The sequence below is a fragment of the Gymnoscopelus microlampas genome (assembly GCF_963454915.1).
Source record: "Gymnoscopelus microlampas genome assembly, chromosome: 12".
NCBI classification, from domain to species: Eukaryota; Metazoa; Chordata; class Actinopteri; order Myctophiformes; family Myctophidae; genus Gymnoscopelus; species Gymnoscopelus microlampas.
The window spans coordinates 52,064,279-52,085,907 of record NC_139949.1 but is presented as its reverse complement, the minus strand read 5'-3'; the positions used below and the strand labels follow the sequence as shown (position 1 = coordinate 52,085,907).

The 21,629-nt window shown below is 41.9% G+C and overlaps 1 protein-coding gene across 1 annotated transcript in view; it reads left to right on the top strand.

Annotated features, from left to right (window-relative positions):
- Positions 1-21,629, top strand: part of LOC311056760 (glutamate receptor 1-like) — a gene marked incomplete at both ends in the record, with an annotated part of 168,303 nt that overhangs the window by 119,964 nt on the left and 26,710 nt on the right. Inside the window, 2 exons of the mRNA XM_084073566.1 lie at positions 15,076-15,274; positions 16,074-16,321. Of these exons, the coding sequence (XP_083929692.1) occupies positions 15,076-15,274; positions 16,074-16,321 (447 nt within the window). The remainder of the gene's footprint in view (positions 1-15,075; positions 15,275-16,073; positions 16,322-21,629) is intronic.

Sequence of the window (21,629 nt, the reverse complement as noted above, 5' to 3'; positions counted from 1 at the left end):
GGTGTGTGTCCAGGATTTTACTGAATGTGTTTTTACAGCCTGTTTGAGTCCCTGTGTGGTCCTTTTTAAATGTGGACATAATGTGTTATGCTGTGTTTAAGCCAGCAACAAGCGACGCTTGATGTTTGTAGCTGATACAAATTGTACAAAGCTACAATCCAAGCTGAGCTGGCTTCAACTGCAGCCACAAAACCACATTTTTTTCTATTTTATTTCCACTCATCTCTTCACATAATTCCTGCTTATAAGAGGTAGGGCGACGACTAATGATTTCACTCAGCCAATTCCATGTCCGTTTTAACCCATTAAGAGGCTTTTTTTCTGGAAAACCTATGTTTCTTTATCAGTGGTTCCCAAACCTTTTCATGTTAAGGACCCCCAAAAATGATATGTATTTGGTCACGGACCCCCATCTGAAAATATGTTGTTCCAGGCAGGGACCCCCCAGAAGCAAAGATTTAGTTACAAATGTTCGCTTTAAAAATGTATATATTCAAAGATTTGCACAAAGATTTTTCAAAAGTAGCAGATCTACAAGCTCATAGTGCCGCGCTATGAGCTTGTAGATCTGCTATTTTTGAATAGCCAAATAAATCCTAAAATGACACAGATGTGTTACCGGTCTTAAAGGGTTAAGACCCAGGCTTTATATTTTCCTTTATATTTTGGATGCATGCTTGACGTCTTTTGTAGCTGCCAGTGTGAATACACAGCATCAACGTGTGTGTGTGTGTGTGTGTGTGTGTGTGTGTGTGTGTGTGTGTGTGTGTGTGTGTGTGTGTGTGTGTGTGTGTGTGTGTGTGTGTGTGTGTGTGTGTGTGTGTGTGTGTGTGTGTGTGTGTGTGTGTGTGTGCACACGTGCACACGTGCACAGATAGACATGAAAGGGGGCTTGAGCCCCTGCCCTTTCTTTTTCCCCGTCGCAAAAAAAGTGCCCTCTCCAGACTGAAAAAAATAAATAAATGCATTTGAACTGCCCCCAGCGGCCTAACGGTAGGGCAGACGGAAATGTCAGGGTACTGTATGTGTTGGATGCATCTCAAAGTGAACTTTACTCAGGCATCTAGTTTGTCGCCGTCAGATCTTCCTAGCTTGTGTTATTAAAGAAAAACGGGCGACAATGACCAAAACTCGATCGAAAATTGGCGCTCAAAAAACAGCTAAATTGGCCGTTTTCAAGATGTTTTGGCCATTATCTCTGGAACGGAAGGTCCAACATGTTCTGATTTTTTGTTTGTTTTATTTTCTGAGGATTCTACATTAATTCCACTGTCTGACTCATGCATAATGTATGCTCCGTTGTAGGAGGGTGCGACTCACCGAAAATAGACGATCTGTAAGTTCACAACGTGCACGCATTCCCCCTCTCTCTCTCTCCCTATCTCTCTCTCTCTCTGTCTCTCTCTCTCTCTCTCTCTCTCTCTCTCTCTCTCTCTCTCTCTCTCTCTCTCTCAGACACACACAAACACGCACGCACATTTGCCGGTAACACAATTGCCACTGTTGTTTGGATACAAAAAGGGCAAGAGTTACTCGTTCAAAATCTTCTATATCTGTGAGTGCCTTTTCTTATTTCATTTTGTTTCGTTGTCAACACTGGATGAAATGATCTGTGTAAGATGTCTGCTCAGCCGTTTGTCATTTCAATCACAAAACAATTTACACTTCCAAAACGGGCCCGTTTTTCAGCCCCTCAAAACGACTTTGTGATTCACAACTCTTACAGTCGACTAAATGACCTCACAGTCCATCCCACTTGTTTCATTTGTGGAGCGCAGTCTGTGGTAACAGTTTAGAGCAAAGAAATGAACAAGGAATTCCAGTTGAACATTAAGCTCTTTCAAAACTTCAGGTGCTGTATAGGTGATGTTTGTTGGTTAATACAAAAAAAGTTGTGTTGTTAAAAGGCTAAAGCTCTATATTCGGATATTCTGATTGTAATCATTGTTATAGTGTTGGCGTTGCCAATTTCATCCAATCATGAGAGGGAACCCATTTATTAACTTGAATTATGTAGTACTCCATTTCTGTTGTCTTGGTCACAAGTTACCCTTTGCGCAAAACAAGTCTGGTATTCAGAATTAGCTTGAGGGGAAGTACAAAAGTATTGGCATCAAAATGTACTTAAAGTACCAAAAGTAAAAGTACTCATTATGCAGAAATCTTCCATTCTCACACCGTTGCAAGCTCACAACGTTGTGAGCAAATCGGCTATTTTCAAAGAGCCGGAATCTATGTAGGGCTGGTGTGGTTAATGCATGTTTTACAATAATATTTAAAATCTACAAAGTAACAAGTAACTAAAGTCGTCCAGTAATTGTAGTGGAGTAAAAGTACAATATTTGACTCTTGAGATGTAACGGAGTAGAAGCAAAAGTATTGAAAATTGGAAATTCTCCAATAAAGTAAAAGATACAGTACCTCAAAATAAGTACAGTATACTTGAGTACATGTACTTAGTTACTTTCCACCACTGGTGACGGGCGACAGTGCAGTCGGCAGAGGACTGTCCTTTAACAGTAGCTGTCACCTTGTGTCAACGTTCATGAGATGATGATCCTGTGTGCTGACATTATATGGATAAATATAAGCCCCCCCCCCCGTCCCCCCCCGGTCTGTTTGCAAATGGCCATGGCGAGCCAGCTTTAATTCTCTCACTGCTATAACTCAACTCCTGGCCTGGGGGTCTGCACCGCATGTTGCCTCTTCATGCACAGCCTCAGTGGCGGACAGTAACTAAGTACTTTACTTGAGTCATTTACTTAATTTACACACACACACACACACACACACACACACACATACACATCCGCTGTGAATGTGTGTGTGTGTGTGTGTGTGTGTGTGTGTGTGTGTGTGTGTGTGTGCGCATGTGCGTGTGCGCGTGTGCATGCCCGGTGCATGTGTGTGTAACTTTCGGAAACATGTCAGTCAACGGCGGCTAAGGGCAAAATTCAGTACAAATGCATGCAGGGATGTTGGCCTTAGTGCCCAGTCTTCTCCCCTGATGGCTGATGACATGGATGATCAGACGGGGTGCCGTGATTTTCAGTGATTCCCCCCCCCCCTAAAACATAATCATCAGGTATTATGGTTATACTAGGAGGAAGATTTTTTTTCAAAAGTGTACAGAAATTGTTAAAATTATGTTTTTATGTGGACACGCCTCCAGTTCATTAAGTATACCTGGTTCTCACCTTAGCACCTCCTCCACCACCTTAGCACCACCCACCTGTCCTAGTCCCTCCTCCTCCTCATGCCCACACCTGTTGTGTTATGATAATGAGGGGGAGGGTATGTTTTTACTGTGTCACTAAAGCACTGTTTTTCTATTGGCACGTTTGACCCTCAAGGTTTCAGCCTCCAGGTAGAAACTCAAAATAGTCAGAGAAGACATAAAACACCACAAAAACACCACCAGGGGGCTTAATGAAGTTCTATCAACCTCATAGACACATGAAAAACAGAAAAAGTGCAAAGCCATGGCACCACCTCTTTAAAGATATGGAACAAGTGGTCTGTTCTGGCAGCTAAGCGTCCGTGCTAAAGCATTATGGGAGATTTTGTTGCTGTCGGGCAGAAATCTCTTATCCCCATAATATAAGCTTTTGTGTTTTTTTCCCCCGTAAATTAACGCCCTACTTGATCACACTACAGCGAAAAGCACGAAAGCATCAAAAGCAGCAGATCTACAAGCTCTAAACGCGTCGCTTCACGCCGGGTTTCAAGATTGTAGATCTGCTGCTTTTGATGCTTTAGAATTTAGATCCAAAAAAAAGCAACAGTTTTTGGACGTATGAGTTTTTCCACCGGACAGACAGAGACCATATCTAATATCCTGATGCGTGTTCATCAGTTCAACTATTGTACTTTTACTCCACTACAATTACTTGAAAACTTTAGCTACTAGTTACTTTGTTGATTTTGACTATTATTACAAAACATGAATTAACCACTTCAACCCTACTGTATATACGTGCATGTCGGCCATTTGAAAACAGCCGATCTACAAGCACACAATGCGTCGCATCGCGACGCATTGTGTGCTTGTAGATCGCTATTTTCAAAAGATGTTTATACACTTGAAAACTTGAAATGGGACATTCTGCATAATGAGAACTTTTACGTTTGTACTTTAAGTTTATTTTGATACCAATACTTTTGTACTTAAGTCAATTTTGAATTCCAAAACGTTACTTGTAACAGAGTATTTCTACATTGCAGTGTTGATACTTTTACCTAAGAAAGAAATGTGAGTATCTTTTTCGACCACTGGTTAGATTGTAGGTGTGTCAATGCTGTCTTATCATGCTTTGGCACACTGGCCACACCCCTTGTGCGTTCCTGTGATGATTTCGTCGACTAAAACAATGACGAAAAATGTTCGTCGACTACCTTTTTTCACTGGCGAAAACTAACTCAAAACTAAGCTAAGATGATTAAAACTAAGACTAAATATATTGACAATTTTGTCAACAAATGAAACTAGACTAAAATATTAGTGTATAGAGTGGAGAAGAGATCTAGTAGAACTAGAAGACAAGTCATTTTATGTTCGGTTGAGCTCGGGTGTTGCGCTCTGAAAATAGCAGATCTACAAGCTCACAACGCGTCGCGCTGTGTACTGCGCACATTGGCATTGCTAGGCAACGGTCTGCGTTGCGTGTGACACGGACCGGAACCCAGGACGGCCTCTATAAGACAAGGAGGAAGATAGGATACGGAGGAAGAATTTGAGAGAGATTGACGGAGGGGATGTTGCACTGGACGGTGACCAAAGAGAAGGGAGGACCTGAGGGTTACCATCATGTTGCTGTGACAGTGGGTCGCATGGTGTATTGCTTTGGACTGAACGAGATCAACAGCGTCATGCATCAGCTTGATGTGAACATCTTCAACACTGTGTCCTTAAGCTGGAAGAAGTTGCTCCCATTGACAATTGGAAGAGGACAACATTTCCTTCCGCACATCACAGCTGTGCTGATAGAAGATACCATCTACATCTGGGGTGGGGTTCCTTATGGCAACAGGCTCTATGCTTTTGAGGTCGACGCCCACAGATGGTTCCTGCCCGAGGTTTCTGGGACCGTTCCAGCGGGGAGCGGGGGCTACTCGGCCTCTGTCCACTCGGCCTTTGTCCACTCGGCCAATGTCCACTGGGCCTCTGTCCACTCGGCCTGTGTCTTGGGTAAGGTCATGTATATCTATGAAGGATACACGAAAAACACCTACAAGTTGGACACCACCACAATGGTCTGGTCTCTAATCAACACCAGAGGCACTCCACCGCCGTACTCATCACACCGCTCTGCCACCATCATCGGGACAAAGATGTTTGTGTTAGGACACTATGACAGCAACGTCGCCGTGTTCGACACGGAGACCAACTGCTGGCTGAGAACACCGCCTTCCGCACCGCTCGTTCCACCAGGCCTGGAACCAGGACATTCAGCCTTTGCCCACAATGGAGAGCTGTACATATTGGGTGATATCAGCCAGGCCTTCAATGATCTGTGGAGATTCAAACCAGAGACTCTCTCTTGGAAGAAGGTCGAGCCCAGGGGAAAAGGCCCGTCTCGGATGAATTTCATGTGCTGTTGCATGGTGGGAGATTACATCATCCTCTTTGGAGGATACAAAGGAAATCACTACTTAGACACATTTAACAGAACCAATGATAACCTCTACATCTTGGACTTGAGTCCTAGCCTGAAGACCTTATGCAAGCTAGCAGTTATTCAGTGCGGTCTGGAGCAGTCAGAACTCCCACACAACATCAGGTGGGAACTGGCAGCCATGACTAACAACCAGGGTTACGGCAACCAAAAAAAGAGAGGTAAAGTTACAGTTGTAACTATTTGTTTTGACTGGCTCAACTCCTTCACTGCCAGGTTTATTTCTGGCTGCGTGCACTTTCTTAAGTAGTCACTGAATATTTATCTCCAGTATGATCGATCCCCTGATAGTTGGTAATCACGGGGCGTTTCACTGTGCTGCCGTTGAAAATAGGACGACTCGTCCAAAATGCATACACGGAGGCGAGATACAGAGGATTTCCCAAAGACGTTAACCTGGAAGTCAATGGTAGCCTGGTAAAGCTCCCTCCCTCCGGAAATGTCATTTCCATTTGATTTCAGGAAGGAGTCTAGCATGAGAACCTGTGTTTGTTTGTCTGTGGCCTGGAGTTGGGCGGGAGTAATACCGTTGACTGACAACCCCTTCAGCCAATCAGCACTTTTTACCACCACCAGACCAATGTGACGCAGCGGGACTTTTGAGACGGCCATGCCCAAAATAGGTTGCCTTATCGGGATACATGCGTGTCACTGCCCTTCCCTGCCGGTTCTCTTTTAAATAGGCTCTGTCATGATTAATTGACCACATATATGAAGTTAAACAACTAAATTATATCCGAACGATATCTTAAAAGTAAATTCCGTGCCTCAAAAAAGAAGTTAGAGAGCGTTTTGAAGTTTTAAAAGAGAGACGAAAACAGTGGACAGAAATCAATGGCTGCCGTTTCCATTTTGGTCGGCTGCACGCGGATCCATTCGGGTTCGCTCGAACTCGCCACCTGATTGGCCATCTTTCGCTGTCAATCGCAGAACGATGAGCGAGGAGGGGCTTTACCAGGCTAAGGACGCTGATAGGCTCGTCCACTTGGTGGACGACGGAAAAAAAGCCAAACAAGCCTTCATGTCAGACTCCTTCCTGAAATCAAATGGAAATGAGATTTCCGGAGGGAGGGGTTTTACCAGGCTAAATCAATGGAGCAGTAATTCTTGGGATCACGTGATCTACTGGATCTGTGTGCATCTGGGGATGAAATGGTCACTCATGTGTCAGAGAAAAGCGCCATCTAGTGGAAAAAACAAGAAAACACAAAAAAGTTGTAAAAGTCATCCTTGGCAGTGAAAGATTTAAGATAAAGAAATTAAATATTATCGGTAATTTCGGTGGGGAAAATGAATGGCCGGCCGTTCTACCTGTGGCACCACAAACTGGGTGCCACTGCTATGCTCTATACTTGGTCCACTCCTTTTTTTTCTGTACACCAATCTCATCGTCATTTGCGACACGTTGTGAGCTTGTGGTTTTATCAAACATACAGTAGCTGTCCTCAGATGGCTTCTACTATATCAGGAGGATTCTCTCTCTCTCTCTCTCTCTCTCTCTCTCTCTCTCTCTCTCTCTCTCTCTCTCTCTCTCTCTCTCTCTCTCTCTGTGTTTTGATGACCCAGAACCAGGGGGAGGGGCTTCATCTCAGCAGCGTATTTAGAGCAGATCCCAAACGCACATGTCTGGAGGACATCAGCTGTCATGATGTTATGAGGAGAGGAGACAGAGAGGATCAAAGCGTTGTCTTACATTATTAACCCATTGAGACCTGAAGCCGATTCTACATGTCTCCTAAATCTCAACAGTTTTTCTGAAAAACGTATGTTTCTATATCAGTGGTGCTCAATCTTTTTCACGTCAAGGACCCCCAAAATGATATGTATTTGGCCGCGGACCCCCATCAAAATGTTTTGTTCCAGGGACCCCCCAGAAGCAACGATTTGAGTTAAAAATGTTCGCTTTAAAAATATATATATTCAGAAGATTTGCACACATTTTCACGATTTTTCAAAAATAGCAGATCTACAAGCTCGTAGCGCGGCACTCGGTGCCGCGCTATGAGCTTGTATATCTGCTATTTTTGAATACCTTAAAGTGTAAAATAATGCTTTTTAGCTCAAATCAAAAAATGACACAGTTCCAGGTCTTAATTGGTTAAATGGTTCAGGGACACTGTGAAGGTCAGGGACACAGAGACGCCCGCGACGCGACACAAAAAGGTTGACTCTCTCACTTCTACTGTTTCCAAGTGAAAGAATTGTAAGGCTTGTCAATTCTTTCACTTGAACTTCATTCATTCGCTATGTTCAGCCGAAGCTTTCCCCACAATATACTGATGCTGGGGTTTAAGAGGTTAAGTAAAAAGTAGCAACGCCACGATGTAGAAATAGAAAAAAGTACTAAGGCTTAGATGGCTAATATGTTTTGTAACAATAATCTATAAGTCTGCAAAGTGTCTTGCGGTATGAAACTCAATTGACGTGCATGTGAGGCCGCTCATCACATGATTGGCTCTGGAATGCGATAAAAACAAAAAGGAACATCCCAGAATTTCATGGGGTGTGTAAATTAGTTATGTTTTTGGTAAACTACTCCTTTAAGTGAACTTAGCAGTCCTCACTATGCAGAATGTCCCATTTAAAGTTTTTCAAATGTATGAAAATCATTTGAAAATAGCAGATCTACAAGCTCACAATGTGTCGCATTGCGACACATTGGGAGCTTGTAGATCTGCTATGTTCAAATGGCCGAAATGTATACAGGGCTGAAGTGGTTAATGTATGTTTTGTAATAATAATAAAAATCTACAAAGTAACTAGTAACTAAAGTTGTCAAATAATTGTAGTGGAGTAAGAGTAGCCTAAAATATTTGCCTCTGAGATGTAGTGGAGTAGAAGTAAAAGTATTGAAAATTGGAAATACTAGTAGAGTAAAAGTACCTCAAAATTGACAGTATGAGTAAATGTACTTAGTTACTTTGCACCACTGCAAATTATCCAATTAAATATGCACGCTGCAAAAATGTACATAGCAGAGATGGATCACAAACGTTTGGTACACCCTTTAATCAAACTGTTACAGGATCTGTCTGAAAGGACGACTGCAAACTGGGACAACTGTGTCTTTTTTAATGTCACAAGACAGTCAGTCTGTCAGCGAGCATTATTGGGTGAAAATAGCAGATCTACCTTGGTGAGCCTGCTAGCGGTCAGTGGTGTAAAGTAACTAAGTACATGTACTCAAGTAACAACTTCAGCTCTATATACATTTCGGCCATTTGAAAATAGCAGATCTACAAGCTCACAATACGACTTTAATGCGACTTTAATGCGATTGTAGTACTTTGTAGTACCCCCCCCCCCCCCCCCACACACACACACACGTGTCCTTACTTGGCCTGAACCTCTGGATCTTTTTAATGTCATCAATTACAATATATTTAATTAGAGGGCTGGGGAAATGTGTGTGTGTGTGTGTGTGTGTGTGTGTGTGTGTGTGTGTGTGTGTGTGTGTGTGTGTGTGTGTGTGTGTGTGTGTGTGTGTGTGTGTGTGTGTGTGTGTGTGTGTGTGTGTGTGTGTGTGTGTGTGTGTGTGTGCGTGCGTGCGTGCGTGCGTGCGTGTACGTGTGCACGTGCGTTACAATAAAAGCCAGCTGTTATGGCAGTGACGATGCATTTAGTGTCTTCCATGTACTTAAACCTTGTGACCAGGATAATTTTTAATCCTATAAACTATTAACTAAGTGATTAAATGATAAGAACCAAATATAGCTGCGATAATACGGGGCCAGGAGAGAGAAAGAGAAATGATAATTCCTTTAACAGGTCAGTTCATGAAAGTCCTTGCGGTCTTGTTTCCAATGAGGGCCTGTGAGCAATTAGGGGTTAAGAGTCTTGCTCAGGGACAAATTTCATTTCATCGACACATTTGCTGACCTGGCCTGGAATCGTACCTGGGGCAACCAGAGTCTCTGGCTCCCTAGGCGGAGAGAGAGAGAGAGAGAGAGAGAGAGAATAGATTGAAGATAGAAACGGAATAGATTGAAGAGACAGAGAGAGAGACATGGAAACGGAATAGATTGAAGAGAAAGACATGGAAACGGAATAGATTGAAGAGACAGAGAGAGAGAGACATGGAAACGGAATAGATTGAGTCATGTTTTTTGCAATTCAACTTGAATGAGTCTGCATCAAGTGAGGCTTGAACCAGCAATCCTGCGGTCGTGAGGCACTCTTAGGTCGTGAGGCACTCTACCTATAGTGCTATAGCTTTGTCCAGGCTGATGTTGTCTGTTGAGGATCACAAACTCTTGCCTTCTGTCATGACCCAAGCCCCTGTTTCACTAACACTAAGATCACTCGTTCACAAACCATTTACCAATTAAGAAATTGTACATCTCCTCAGAAGCAAAACTAGTGAAAGTAGCCGATCTACAAGCTCACAAACCATTAAAAGTTGTCAGATTTTACATCGGCTATTTTCACAATGAAGTATGTTATACATTGAAAAAACATACTCTCATTGCTATCTGAAAAGTTGTGAGATTGTAGATCAGCTGTATGTAAAAAACACTCAATTAAGTATTTCATGTTATCTTTAACAATTGCAGATGTATTCATTGATAGTCATATTGTGTGAAATGCAACTTAGATGAAGTCTGCACCAAGTGAGGCTTGAACCTGTGACCTTCAGGTTGTGGGGCACACATTTAAGCGAGAAGCCACCAACAGACAAGAACCTCTGAAAAAGGAGATCACACTGATCATACAGTTTCACGCAAATAGCTGAAAAATCCTGGGTTTAAGTGTTTTTCAAACTGCTCGAGATTGCGGACAATCTAAGGGCGGTGCTTACTGGTCAACGTGATAGATGTGTTCCTCATTAGTCAAGGCACATGTGTAAGCAGATCTAATGGCTGTCGGCCAAACGAGGCATGACTTTTGCCTGTTTAAAGTTTCAATTTTCTAAAAAATTGCTATAGCGCCCCCGTTTGACCAATTGGAGTAAGATTGTCAGTGATATTTGGAATGGCCCTTTACATTTCTGCAAAGTTTCAAAGAATGGTAAGTCTGCATGTATGTGTTAGGGGCAGATGAATAATTGTCATAAAACTGCAATATTCATTGGCTCATTAAAGCTTCATTTTTTCACTTATGGAAAATATTTTGCAAACGTTTTTTGGTATAGGTCCAAAGTTCATGTGTAAAAAGTTTCGTGCAGATTACTCAAAAATCCCAGGAGGAGATAGGTTTTAACTGTTTTTCATATAATTCAAAATGGTGGGAGATCTAAAGGTCAGAGGTCAAAAGTCAGAGGGTGAAAGTTGTTCAGCATGAGGAGACGCATGTGTGCATCGAAGTTTCATGGCTGTAGGTGAAACAGGGCATGAGTTGTACCTGTTCAAAGTTGGCATTTTTCAATTGAGTGCTATAGCGCCACCTTTTGACGAAAGATTGTGAGAATTATGTCTTGATCATTTTTCATGACCATCTATCATATGGCCGAGTTTCATAAAAAGCGACTGCACGGTTCAGCCAGAACTGCCAAAAGTGGCAGAAGAAGAAGAAATGGAAATATAGCTGCAAGCAGCGATAATACGGGGCCAGGAGAGAGAAAGAGAAATGATAATTCCTTTAACAGGTCAGTTCATGAAAGTCCTTGCGGTCTTGTTTCCAATGAGGGCCTGTGAGCAATTAGGGGTTAAGAGTCTTGCTTGTGTCGATGACAAATTTCATCGACACATTTGCTGACCTGGCCTGGAATCGTACCTGGGGCAACCAGAGCCTCTGGCTCCCTAGGCGGGCTCACTAACCACTCAGCTATGGCCGCCCCTGAGAGAGCGAGCGAGAGAGAGAGAGAGAGAGAGAGAGAGAGAGAGAGAGAGAGAGAGAGAGAGAGAGAGAGAGAGAGAGAGAGAGAGAGAGAGAGAGAGAGAGAGAGAGAGAGAGAGAGAGAGAGAGAGAGAGAGAGAGAGAGAGAGAGAGAGAGAGAGAGAGAGAGAGAGAGAGAGAGATGGAAACGGAATAGATTGAAGAGACAGAGAGAGAGACAAGGAAACGGAATAGATTGAAGAGAAAGACATGGAAACGGAATAGATTGAAGAGAGAGAGAGAGAGCCATGGAAACGGAATAGATTGAGTCATGTTTTTTGCAATTCAACTTAAATGAGTGTGCATCAAGTAAGGCTTGAACCAGCAACCTTGCGGTCGTGAGGCACTCTTAGGTAGCTGCAACACTACCTATAGTGCTATAGCTTTGTCCAGGCTGATGTTGTCTGTTGAGGATGACAAACGCTTGCCTTCTGTCATCACCCAAGCCCCTGTTTCACTAACACTAAGATCACTCGTTCACAAACCATTTACCAATGAAGAAATTGTACATCTCCTCAGAAGCAAAACTAGTGAAAGTAGCCGATCTACAAGCTCACAAACCATTAAAAGTTGTCAGATTGTACATCGGCTATTTTCACAATGAAGTATGTTATACATTGAAAAAAAACATACTCTCATTGCTATCTGAAAAGTTGTGAGATTGTAGATCAGCTGTATGTAAAAAACACTCAATTAAGTATTTCATGTTATCTTTAACAATTGCAGATGTATTCATTGATAGTCATGTTGTGTGAAATGCAACTTAGTTGAAGTCTGCACCAAGTGAGGCTTGAACTGGTGACCTTCAGGTTGTGGGGCACACATTTAAGCGAGAAGCCACCAACAGACAAGAACCTGTGAAAGGAGATCACACAGATGATACAGTTTCACGCAAATAGCTGAAAAATCCTGGGTTTAAGTGTTTTTCAAACTGCTCAAGATTGCGGACAATCTAAGGGCGGTGCTTACTGGTCAACGTGATAGATGTGTTCCTCATTAGTCAAGGCACATGTGTAAGCAGGTCTAACGGCTGTCGGCCAAACGAGGCATGACTTTTGCCTGTTTAAAGTTTGCATTTTCAAAAAATTGCTATAGCGCCCCCGTTTGACCAATTGGAGTAAGATTGGTTTCAGTGATATTTGGAATGGCCCTTTACATTTCTGCAAAGTTTCAAAGAATGGTAAGTCTGCATGTATGTGTTAGGGGCAGATGAATAATTGTCATAAAACTGCAATATTCATTGGCTCATTAAAGCTTCATTTTTTCACTTATGGAAAATATTTTGCAAACGTTTTTTGGCATAGGTCCAAAGTTCATGTGTAAAAAGTTTTGTGCAGATTGCTCAAAAATCCCAGGAGGAGATAGGTTTTAACTGTTTTTCATATAATTCCAAATGGTGGGAGATCTAAAGGTCAGAGGTCAAAAGTCAGAGTGTGAAAGTTGTTCAGCATGAGGAGACGCATGTGTGCATCGAAGTTTCATGGCTGTAGGTGAAACAGGGCATGAGTTGTACCTGTTCAAAGTTGGCATTTTTCAATTGAGTGCTATAGCGCCACCTTTTGACGAAAGATTGTGAGAATTATTTCTTGATCGTTTTTCATGACCATCTATCATATGGCCGAGTTTCATAAAAAGCGACTGCACGGTTCAGCCAGAACTGCCAAAAGTGGCAGAAGAAGAAACGGAATAATCAGAATAACAATACGGGTCCATGCTGGAAGCCTGGCCCCGTAATAATGCCAATAACAATACGGGTCCATGCTGGAAGCCTGGCCCCGTAATTATCTGTCTGTGAAAGTGTCTCACCACCACACACACTCTCTCTCTCTCTCTCTCTCTCTCTCTCTCTCTCTCTCTCTCTCTCTCTCTCTCTCTCTCTCTCTCTCTCTCTCTCTCGTAGCCTTCATATCTACAGTAAATGTCTCTCTGCTTGCACAAGAAGCATTTTTGCCTCGTTGTATTTCTAATCTTGAACATGCACCTTATGTCTTCTTTATATCCAATTCACTGGTTTCTTTCTCCATGCTTTACCCTTATAACTCTCTCTCTCTCTCTCTCTCTCTCTCTCTCTCTCTCTCTCTCTCTCTCTCTCTCTCTCTCTCTCTCTCTCTCTCCTAATATCACAATGATTGTGTGAAAAATAATTGCGATTAACAATATTATAATCAAAATATGCTTAAAACTTACAATACCACTTTTGCTAAACCGCTTGAACCCCCAGCATCCATATTGTGGGGGGAAGGTTTGCCAAAAAATAGCAGATCTACAAGCCCACAACACGTTGCAACGCGTTGTGAGCTTCTAGATCGGATTTATTTTTGCAAATTGATTTGTGTAAAGTGAAGAAAGAGCGCACCAAATGTGCTCTTTACAGGTCTGTTTTATCAAGTATAAAAGGTTTAAGTTGGACTGAATTTGCAGCTCAACAAAAGCTAATTCATCCTAGTGTATGACAGAGGACAATTTCACCCTAAATTTAAATCTACACAATAAGACTCCCCCCAAAAAATGTGCCTGCATAGCTTTGCCCAGGACAGGTGTCCCTTATTTTCATCTCTGGGACTTGGCACCCCTAACCACATACCTTAAAGGAGCTACACCATGAATTTAAAAAATAATAATAATATTTGATATCATATTGTTTATGTCCCTCAAACGTTTTTCAAAAGGTTTGAGCCTAAATCAAGCCTCAGATATACTCATTCCAACTAACTTCTCTCTGGCTTATAAAGCACTTTCACCTGCAATACCACATTGTCCTGTTTGGCACGGGGCGCTATTGAGCCAGTTTGTATGCATGTCATGTCCTGGTTCTGTGTGGAAAAAGTAAAAAAAAAAAATAAGAATTTTTTTTTTTTTAAATAAAAATGAAAAAAAATGTTTTTTTTTCTTGTTTTTTTTGGTTAGAACTGAAAAACGGGAGGAATTGTTCCCAGACGTGACGTAGGGTGGGGGAACAAATCTGACGGACTGTTTTCAGACCAATTTACATAAAAACCACAGATAGCCTATAAAGCCTGCATGCTCGAAGTCGGGTATTTGTTGGAACAGAAGAGAGGTGGGGGAGACCAAAAACACACAAAAATGAAGAAAAAGTTAAAATTCATGGTGTAGACCCTTTAACTTTTGCTGAACTGACACCACTACTCTTAGGTCGGTGTTCACTCTCCATTCCGACATCTCACCACTCCGACTAGTGGCTTCCGCGTGCGGTTAGGGTTAGGGTTAGGGTTAGGTATAGGGTTCGTCAACGTCGGAAAGGCGACATGTCGGAAAGGAGAAATGCACCCTCTTAGGTCGTATCGTAGTGGTTCTACATGTTTATAATGTGTATATATATATATCTCCAGGTCTCTGTCAGGTCGTATCGTAGTGGTTCTACATGTTTATAATGTATATATATATATATATATATATATATATATATATATCTCCAGGTCTCTGTCAGGTCATATCGTAGGAGGCGTGTGGTGGTTCTACATGTTTATAATGTATATATATATGTATCTCCAGGTCTCTGTCAGGTCGTATCGTAGTGGTTCTACATGTTTATAATGTATATATATATATATATATATATCTCCAGGTCTCTGTCAGGTCGTATCGTAGGAGGCGTGTGGTGGTTCTTCACCCTCATCATCATCTCGTCCTACACGGCCAACCTGGCTGCCTTCCTGACCGTGGAGAGGATGGTCTCCCCCATCGAGAGCGCAGAGGACCTGGCCAAGCAGACGGAGATCAACTACGGAACTCTGGACGGAGGCTCCACCAAGGAGTTCTTCAAGGTGACCACACTTTAGTTATCTATTGTTTTTCATGTTGGCGATGTCATTTTGACAGCATATTTTGATTTAGTTTTACTCATAGTTTTTTGGATAACATTCCATTTAGTTTTAGTCGTATTTTAGTCATCTGAAATATTTTTGTTTTTGTCTAGTGTTAGTTGACTAAATGTACAGTTGATTTAGTCGCCTAAAATGTATTTTGCCGGTTTCTTAATGGCGTCGTACTGAATGATTTTACACTTGGTTGCATGCTGAAAATCGCCGATCTATAAGCTCACAGCTGCGACGCGTTGTGAGCTTGTAGATCGGCTATTTTCAGAGCAACACCCGAGCTCGACAAAACATAAAAGTAATTGTCTCTTAGTTTTACTGGATCTCTTCTCCACTCGTCCCTCCCTGACATTTTCATCTAGTTTTCATTTGTTGAAATTGTCAGTATATTTAGCCTTAGTTTAGACATTGTAGCTTAGTTTTTATTTTTGTTTTTATTTAGTTTTCGGCAGTGAAAAAAGGTAGACATTTTTCGTCATAGTTTTAGTCGACGAAAATGTACCGCTGAAGTAGTCATAATATTCTTGACTTTCAAAATATTGAAAGTAACTATTAACTTAGAAGTAAAAGTACTGAATATTGGAACAATTCTAGTAAAGTAAAAAATACCTCAAAATTGTACGTAAGTACAATACTTGAGTAAATGTACTTACTTACTTACTTTACCCCACTGACATACAGTCCTACCAATGAAACATTTACCACCCCCCCCCCCCCCCCCCTCCACTCTTCCTCTGTTTCCTCCCAGCGGTCGAAGATAGCCGTCTTCGAGAAGATGTGGTCGTACATGAAGAGCGCGGACCCCTCGGTGTTCGTGAAGAACACCAACGAGGGCATGGTGCGCGTGCGCAAGTCCAAGGGCAAGTACGCCTACCTGCTGGAGAGCACCATGAACGAGTACATCGAGCAGCGCAAGCCCTGTGACACCATGAAGGTGGGCGGGAACCTGGACTCCAAGGGCTACGGCGTGGCCACGCCCAAAGGCTCGGCGCTCAGGTAAACACACACACATACATACACACACACACACACACATACACACACACGCACACGCACGCACACACACACACACACGTGCGCACCTGCACAGACACACAGACACACACACACACACACACACACACACACACACACACACACACACACACGCACACACATGCACACACACAGATACACACACACACGCACACACAGTGGCGTGCACAGACATTTTGAGGGGCAGGTACTCAAGTAAATTATACTTTTTTTTGTTTACTTGGTCTGCTCTTTTTTCCCTCTACACCTATACCCCTTTGCCAAAAATAGCAGATCTACAAGCTCACAACGCCTCGCAGCGTCAGCCTCAGAGGCGTTGTGGGCTTGTAGATCTGCTATTTTTGGCTAAAGTTCTCCTCAGAAAAGGGATGCTAGGTTTCGAGTGGTTATGGTAAAAAGAAAAATCATATCACATAAAGGATTTGGCGGACCCCCTGTAGTAACTCTGAGGACCCCCTAGGGGTCCCGGACCCCCTGGTGAAGGCTCCTGCTGTAAACTGAAAAAAAAGGGCACTTCTGGTCAAGAGGGCAAAGGCTCTAGCACCACCTAGAGTCTATCTGTGCACGTCCCTGCACACACACACACACACACGCACGCGCGCACACGCACAGACACGCACACACACACAAACACAAACACACGCACACGCACACACACACACACACACACACACACACACACACACACACACACACACACACACACACACACACACACACACCTGTCACCTCACCAAAGGGGAGGTGTGGGGGTGGGGGTGTGGGGGGGCTGTCAATGTGTTTCTAAAACACTAATGTCATGGCTTTGTCCCTGTCCTGTCCTCAAGAGTTTTGTTTTGTTTTGTTATTGTTTTAGTAATACCGTAACTCTGTTGCCAGTAAAAGTCTCGTAGGTGTAAAGAGTTCTCAATTATTATTTTTTTAAGTAAAAATATCAATACTGCAGTATAGACATACTCTGTTTACAAGTAAAAGTCCGGAATTCAAAATGTACTTGAGTAAAAGTACAACAAAAAAGTACAAGTGTTGGCATCAAAATGTACTTAAAGTGCATTAGTTCAATGGTGTGGTAATTGTTTGGAAATGGCGACACTTGCTATGTCATTAACTCATTAAGACCTGGAACGCATCTGTGTCACTTTAGATTTCTTTTGCTATTCAAAAATAGCAGATCTACAAGCTCATACTGCTATTTTTGAAAAGTCTTGTTTTTTTTTTTGTAACATTCAGTCTATCTGTATAGAGCTGTCTGTGGTACTGTAACATTCAGTCTATCTGTATAGAGCTGTCTGTGGTACTGTAACATTCAGTCTATCTGCATAGAGATGTCTGTGGTACTGTAACATTCAGTCTATCTGCACAGAGCTGTCTGTGGTACTGTAACATTCAGTCTATCTGCACAGAGCTGTCTGTGGTACTGTAACATTCGGTCTATCTGCATAGAGCTGTCTGTGGTACTGTAACATTCAGTCTATCTGCATAGAGATGTCTGTGGTACTGTAACATTCAGTCTATCTGCATAGAGCTGTCTGTGGTACTGTAACATTCAGTCTATCTGCACAGAGCTGTCTGTGGTACTGTAACATTCAGTCTATCTGCACAGAGCTGTCTGTGGTACTGTAACATTCGGTCTATCTGCATAGAGCTGTCTGTGGTACTGTAACATTCAGTCTATCTGCATAGAGCTGTCTGTGGCATTGGTTCTCAAAGTGGGGTCCGGGGACCCCCGAGGGGATACCAGGGGGTCCCCAGCTAAATGACTTATAGGAACCAAATGGACCCTTATGGGTCTGTAACTCTGAGAGTGTACAAATGGGACCAAATGGTCCATTTGGTCCCATTTGTACACTCTCAGAGTTAAATTAACATTGATGTGACAATATGAATTGGGGTCCGAGAGATAGAAATGCCATTACATGGGGGTCCGTAGCCCTAATGCATGTCAAACTGGGGGTCCTTAAATTACAATGATTGAGAATCACTGCTAGAGCCGTATCTTCTCTTATGGGGGTCCCTGGCTTATCTTCTCAAATGGGGGTCCGCGGGCTAATAAGTGTCTATTTGGGGGTCCTTGGCACGAAAAAGTTTGAGAACTACTGGTCTATGGTACTGAACAAAGCAGAGCAGATTCTAGACAGAACACATTGCTTCAGTTCAGCCTGGCTAGCTGTGGTTGTATAGTAAATAGGATTGAAACAAATTGACAGGCTCAAGTAAAGTGCAAAAGACCTCTCAAGTGGTACTTAAGTACAATTTTTGAGTACATGTACTTTAGTTACTATTACCCACTGTTCCAAGTTTTAGCATCCACATCTATTTGTCTGGTAAAGTAGTGACAGTGGCCGGTGAGTTTAGGGCCGAATCAGCACATTAAGGAAGCTGGACTCCTGTACTAGTTGGAGGATTGTCAGCTGGTTGCCAAGGGCAAATGTTCTGCTATTCATCATTAATTGTGTTTGTTTGTTTGTTTGTTTGTTTGTTTGTTTGTTTGTTTGTTCATTCATTCATTCATGTATTTATTAATTAATTAACACATTGAGTGCCAAAAACGGTCCGGACCGTTTTTGAGAAGCTATGTCTTATTTGCCATTTGCACAATTTGTGCAAATCTTTGAATATACAGTTTTTTATTTTTTTAACACATCGGGTGCCGATCACGGTCTGAACCGTGTGTTTACATAGTAGCGCTTTGGTGCCGTTCACGGTCTAAACCGTGATTTCAGTCTTTTTCGTTTTTCTCCGCACGGGCGGGGCTAGAGCAGCTCTGGGAGTACCCATTGTGATCTTGAGAAGGAAGGGCCAGATAGATCACCGGAAACAAAAACATGGCTTCCATCCGCTTCCTGTCTATTTCCTTCTCTAAAACGCCTATATCTCCGAATCCGTTTCCTGTGGTGAAAACCGGTCATGCGCGATGCGCGATCCCCCCCCCCCCCCGTTGTAACTCGCGACTGAAATGTTATGGTTCCAGGCTGTAGCCAGGGTCATCGCTCAACATGAATGGATGCTTTTTTTTACGTGGATTTGCTGGTCGTGGAGTCTAGAGCTTTAAACAGCAAAGTGCAGTCAATGGGGAGAATGCTGGCACCCAAAGTAAGTTGTTATGAAAAAATGCTGGCACCCGATGTGTTAAAAGCAAACATTTGTAACTCAAATCTTTGCCTCTGGGGGATTCTACAAATGTCTTCTAAATCCAAACAAAAACGTTTCTATATCAGTGGTTCCCCCATGTATATCTGCTATTTTTGAATGGCCAAATAAATCTTAAAATGACACAGATGCCTTCCTGAATTGAATAGATTAACTCATATACTGCCTAGAACGACTAAAACGACTTCTGTCCATAAGCCATGCCTGCCAAGAACGACTAAAACGACTTTTTAAAAAATTAAATTTTTTTTTTTTTTTTTTTTAGATTTTTTTTTTTTTTTTTGACCCAAAGACCAAGGAGATATGATTTTTCGAAGATATAGACTCCCATCCACTTCCTTGTTAACTTAAAACTTAAAAATTCTGTATCTCGGCTCCTGAGTACTTTTTTTTTTCAATGAAAAATCTTGGCGGTGTTCAAACGGGCCAGAAATAATTCTGGCAGTGAATGAGTTAAGAGACAAAGATACTGTACAATATATCTGCATAGTAAACTAGTATCAAGACGGGGTACAAGGCTTACAGTAACTCCTCCACAGACCCAGCTTATTGCATATTCAGTCACTATAATCACATTCCAAACACAACAGCAAAGTATAGCAGATGATCCGGAGAAGATTAAAGGCAATTATGCGTGGGTTTTAATAACCACTTATTTTTTGTAATTTTACAGCCTTCCCTTATTCTATTTGTAGAACTTTGAACACAGTTAGGATGCAGCATCATATTAAATATGAGCAACCATCATTCTTCAATATCACAATGTTGGATTTCTTTCATTGTTTCATTTTGATGTGTTTTCTTTCTCCTTTGTTTTGCTTTAGCTATATAGTTGGTGCAGTGGAGCAGTGGTTTTTCAACTTTCATATATATATATATATATATGTATGTATGTATGTATGTATGTATGTATGTATGTATGTATATACATACAGCAGTTCAGGCAGACAGTAATACTAAAGCAATACTGAAGCAATACTGAAGCAATACTAACTAGTCAGTAGTCTGTTGACCAATAAACAAATACATTTACAAGAGTATTTACTCAAATACATACACACAACGTACAATAGGAATCTTGCATGTCACCTCATAGTCTAGACACTCCCAACACTAGCAAACCCTCTATAGATTTAAACTAAACTGAAATCAAAAACAAAAAAAAGTCAAAACAAAACAAAAAAAAACTAATGAAAAAAGACTAAAGAAAAGCATAATAACATTGCTACAAGTAGAAAGATGATAACTTTGTTCTTTGTATAATTTATTCATTGAGTTCAGTAAGATAATGAATGCATTTAAAAGGACCAATGGGAACAGAGTGTTTTGTTGTTTATTATGGGATGGCTAACAGCGGGAGTGTGACAGTGTTAGACTGGCTTGATTGCTGAAGGTTGCCTTGCACTCATTATGTTTAGTAGAAATACCCTGTAATTGTACTCTGATACAAGTACAAGTCCTGGATTCAAATTGCGCTCACTACTTACTTACTTACTTTTTTACTTTTTTACTTACTTACTTACATACTTACTTACTTACTTACTTACTTACTTACTTACTTAATTACTTACGATATTTGCCTCTTGAGATGTAATGGAGTAGAAGCAATAACGTATTAACAAAACTGGAAATACTCAAGTAAAGTAAAGTTATTTTCCCACCACAGAGTTACCCCCCCCCTTCCCTCTCGGGTTAGGGTTCTCTCTCTCTCTCTCTCGCTCTCTCTCTCTCTCTCTCTCTCTCTCTCTCTCTCTCTCTCTCTCTCTCTCTCTCTCTCTCTCTCTCTCTCTCTCTCTCTCTCTCTCTCTCTCTCTCTCTCTCTCTCTCTCTCTCTCTCAGTAACCACATTAATGCATTAACAGGACCAGAGGGACTATAACAGTGTTGTTGTGTGTATATGTGATGATGGTTTGTCTCTCAGCAGGGATCATGTCAGAGTTAGACAGGTTTGATTGCTGATGGTTGCATGGTGAACTCATTTAGCTGTCTGCTGCATGCTGGGTCTGAATAATTAAGAGCAGAGTTTCAACCCAAAGCTCAATTCTCTCCAGGAGAACTTTTGGAGATGCAGAGAGACCAAAGTTTCTTAACCAAAATAACAGAAAATACTAGTGTGAAT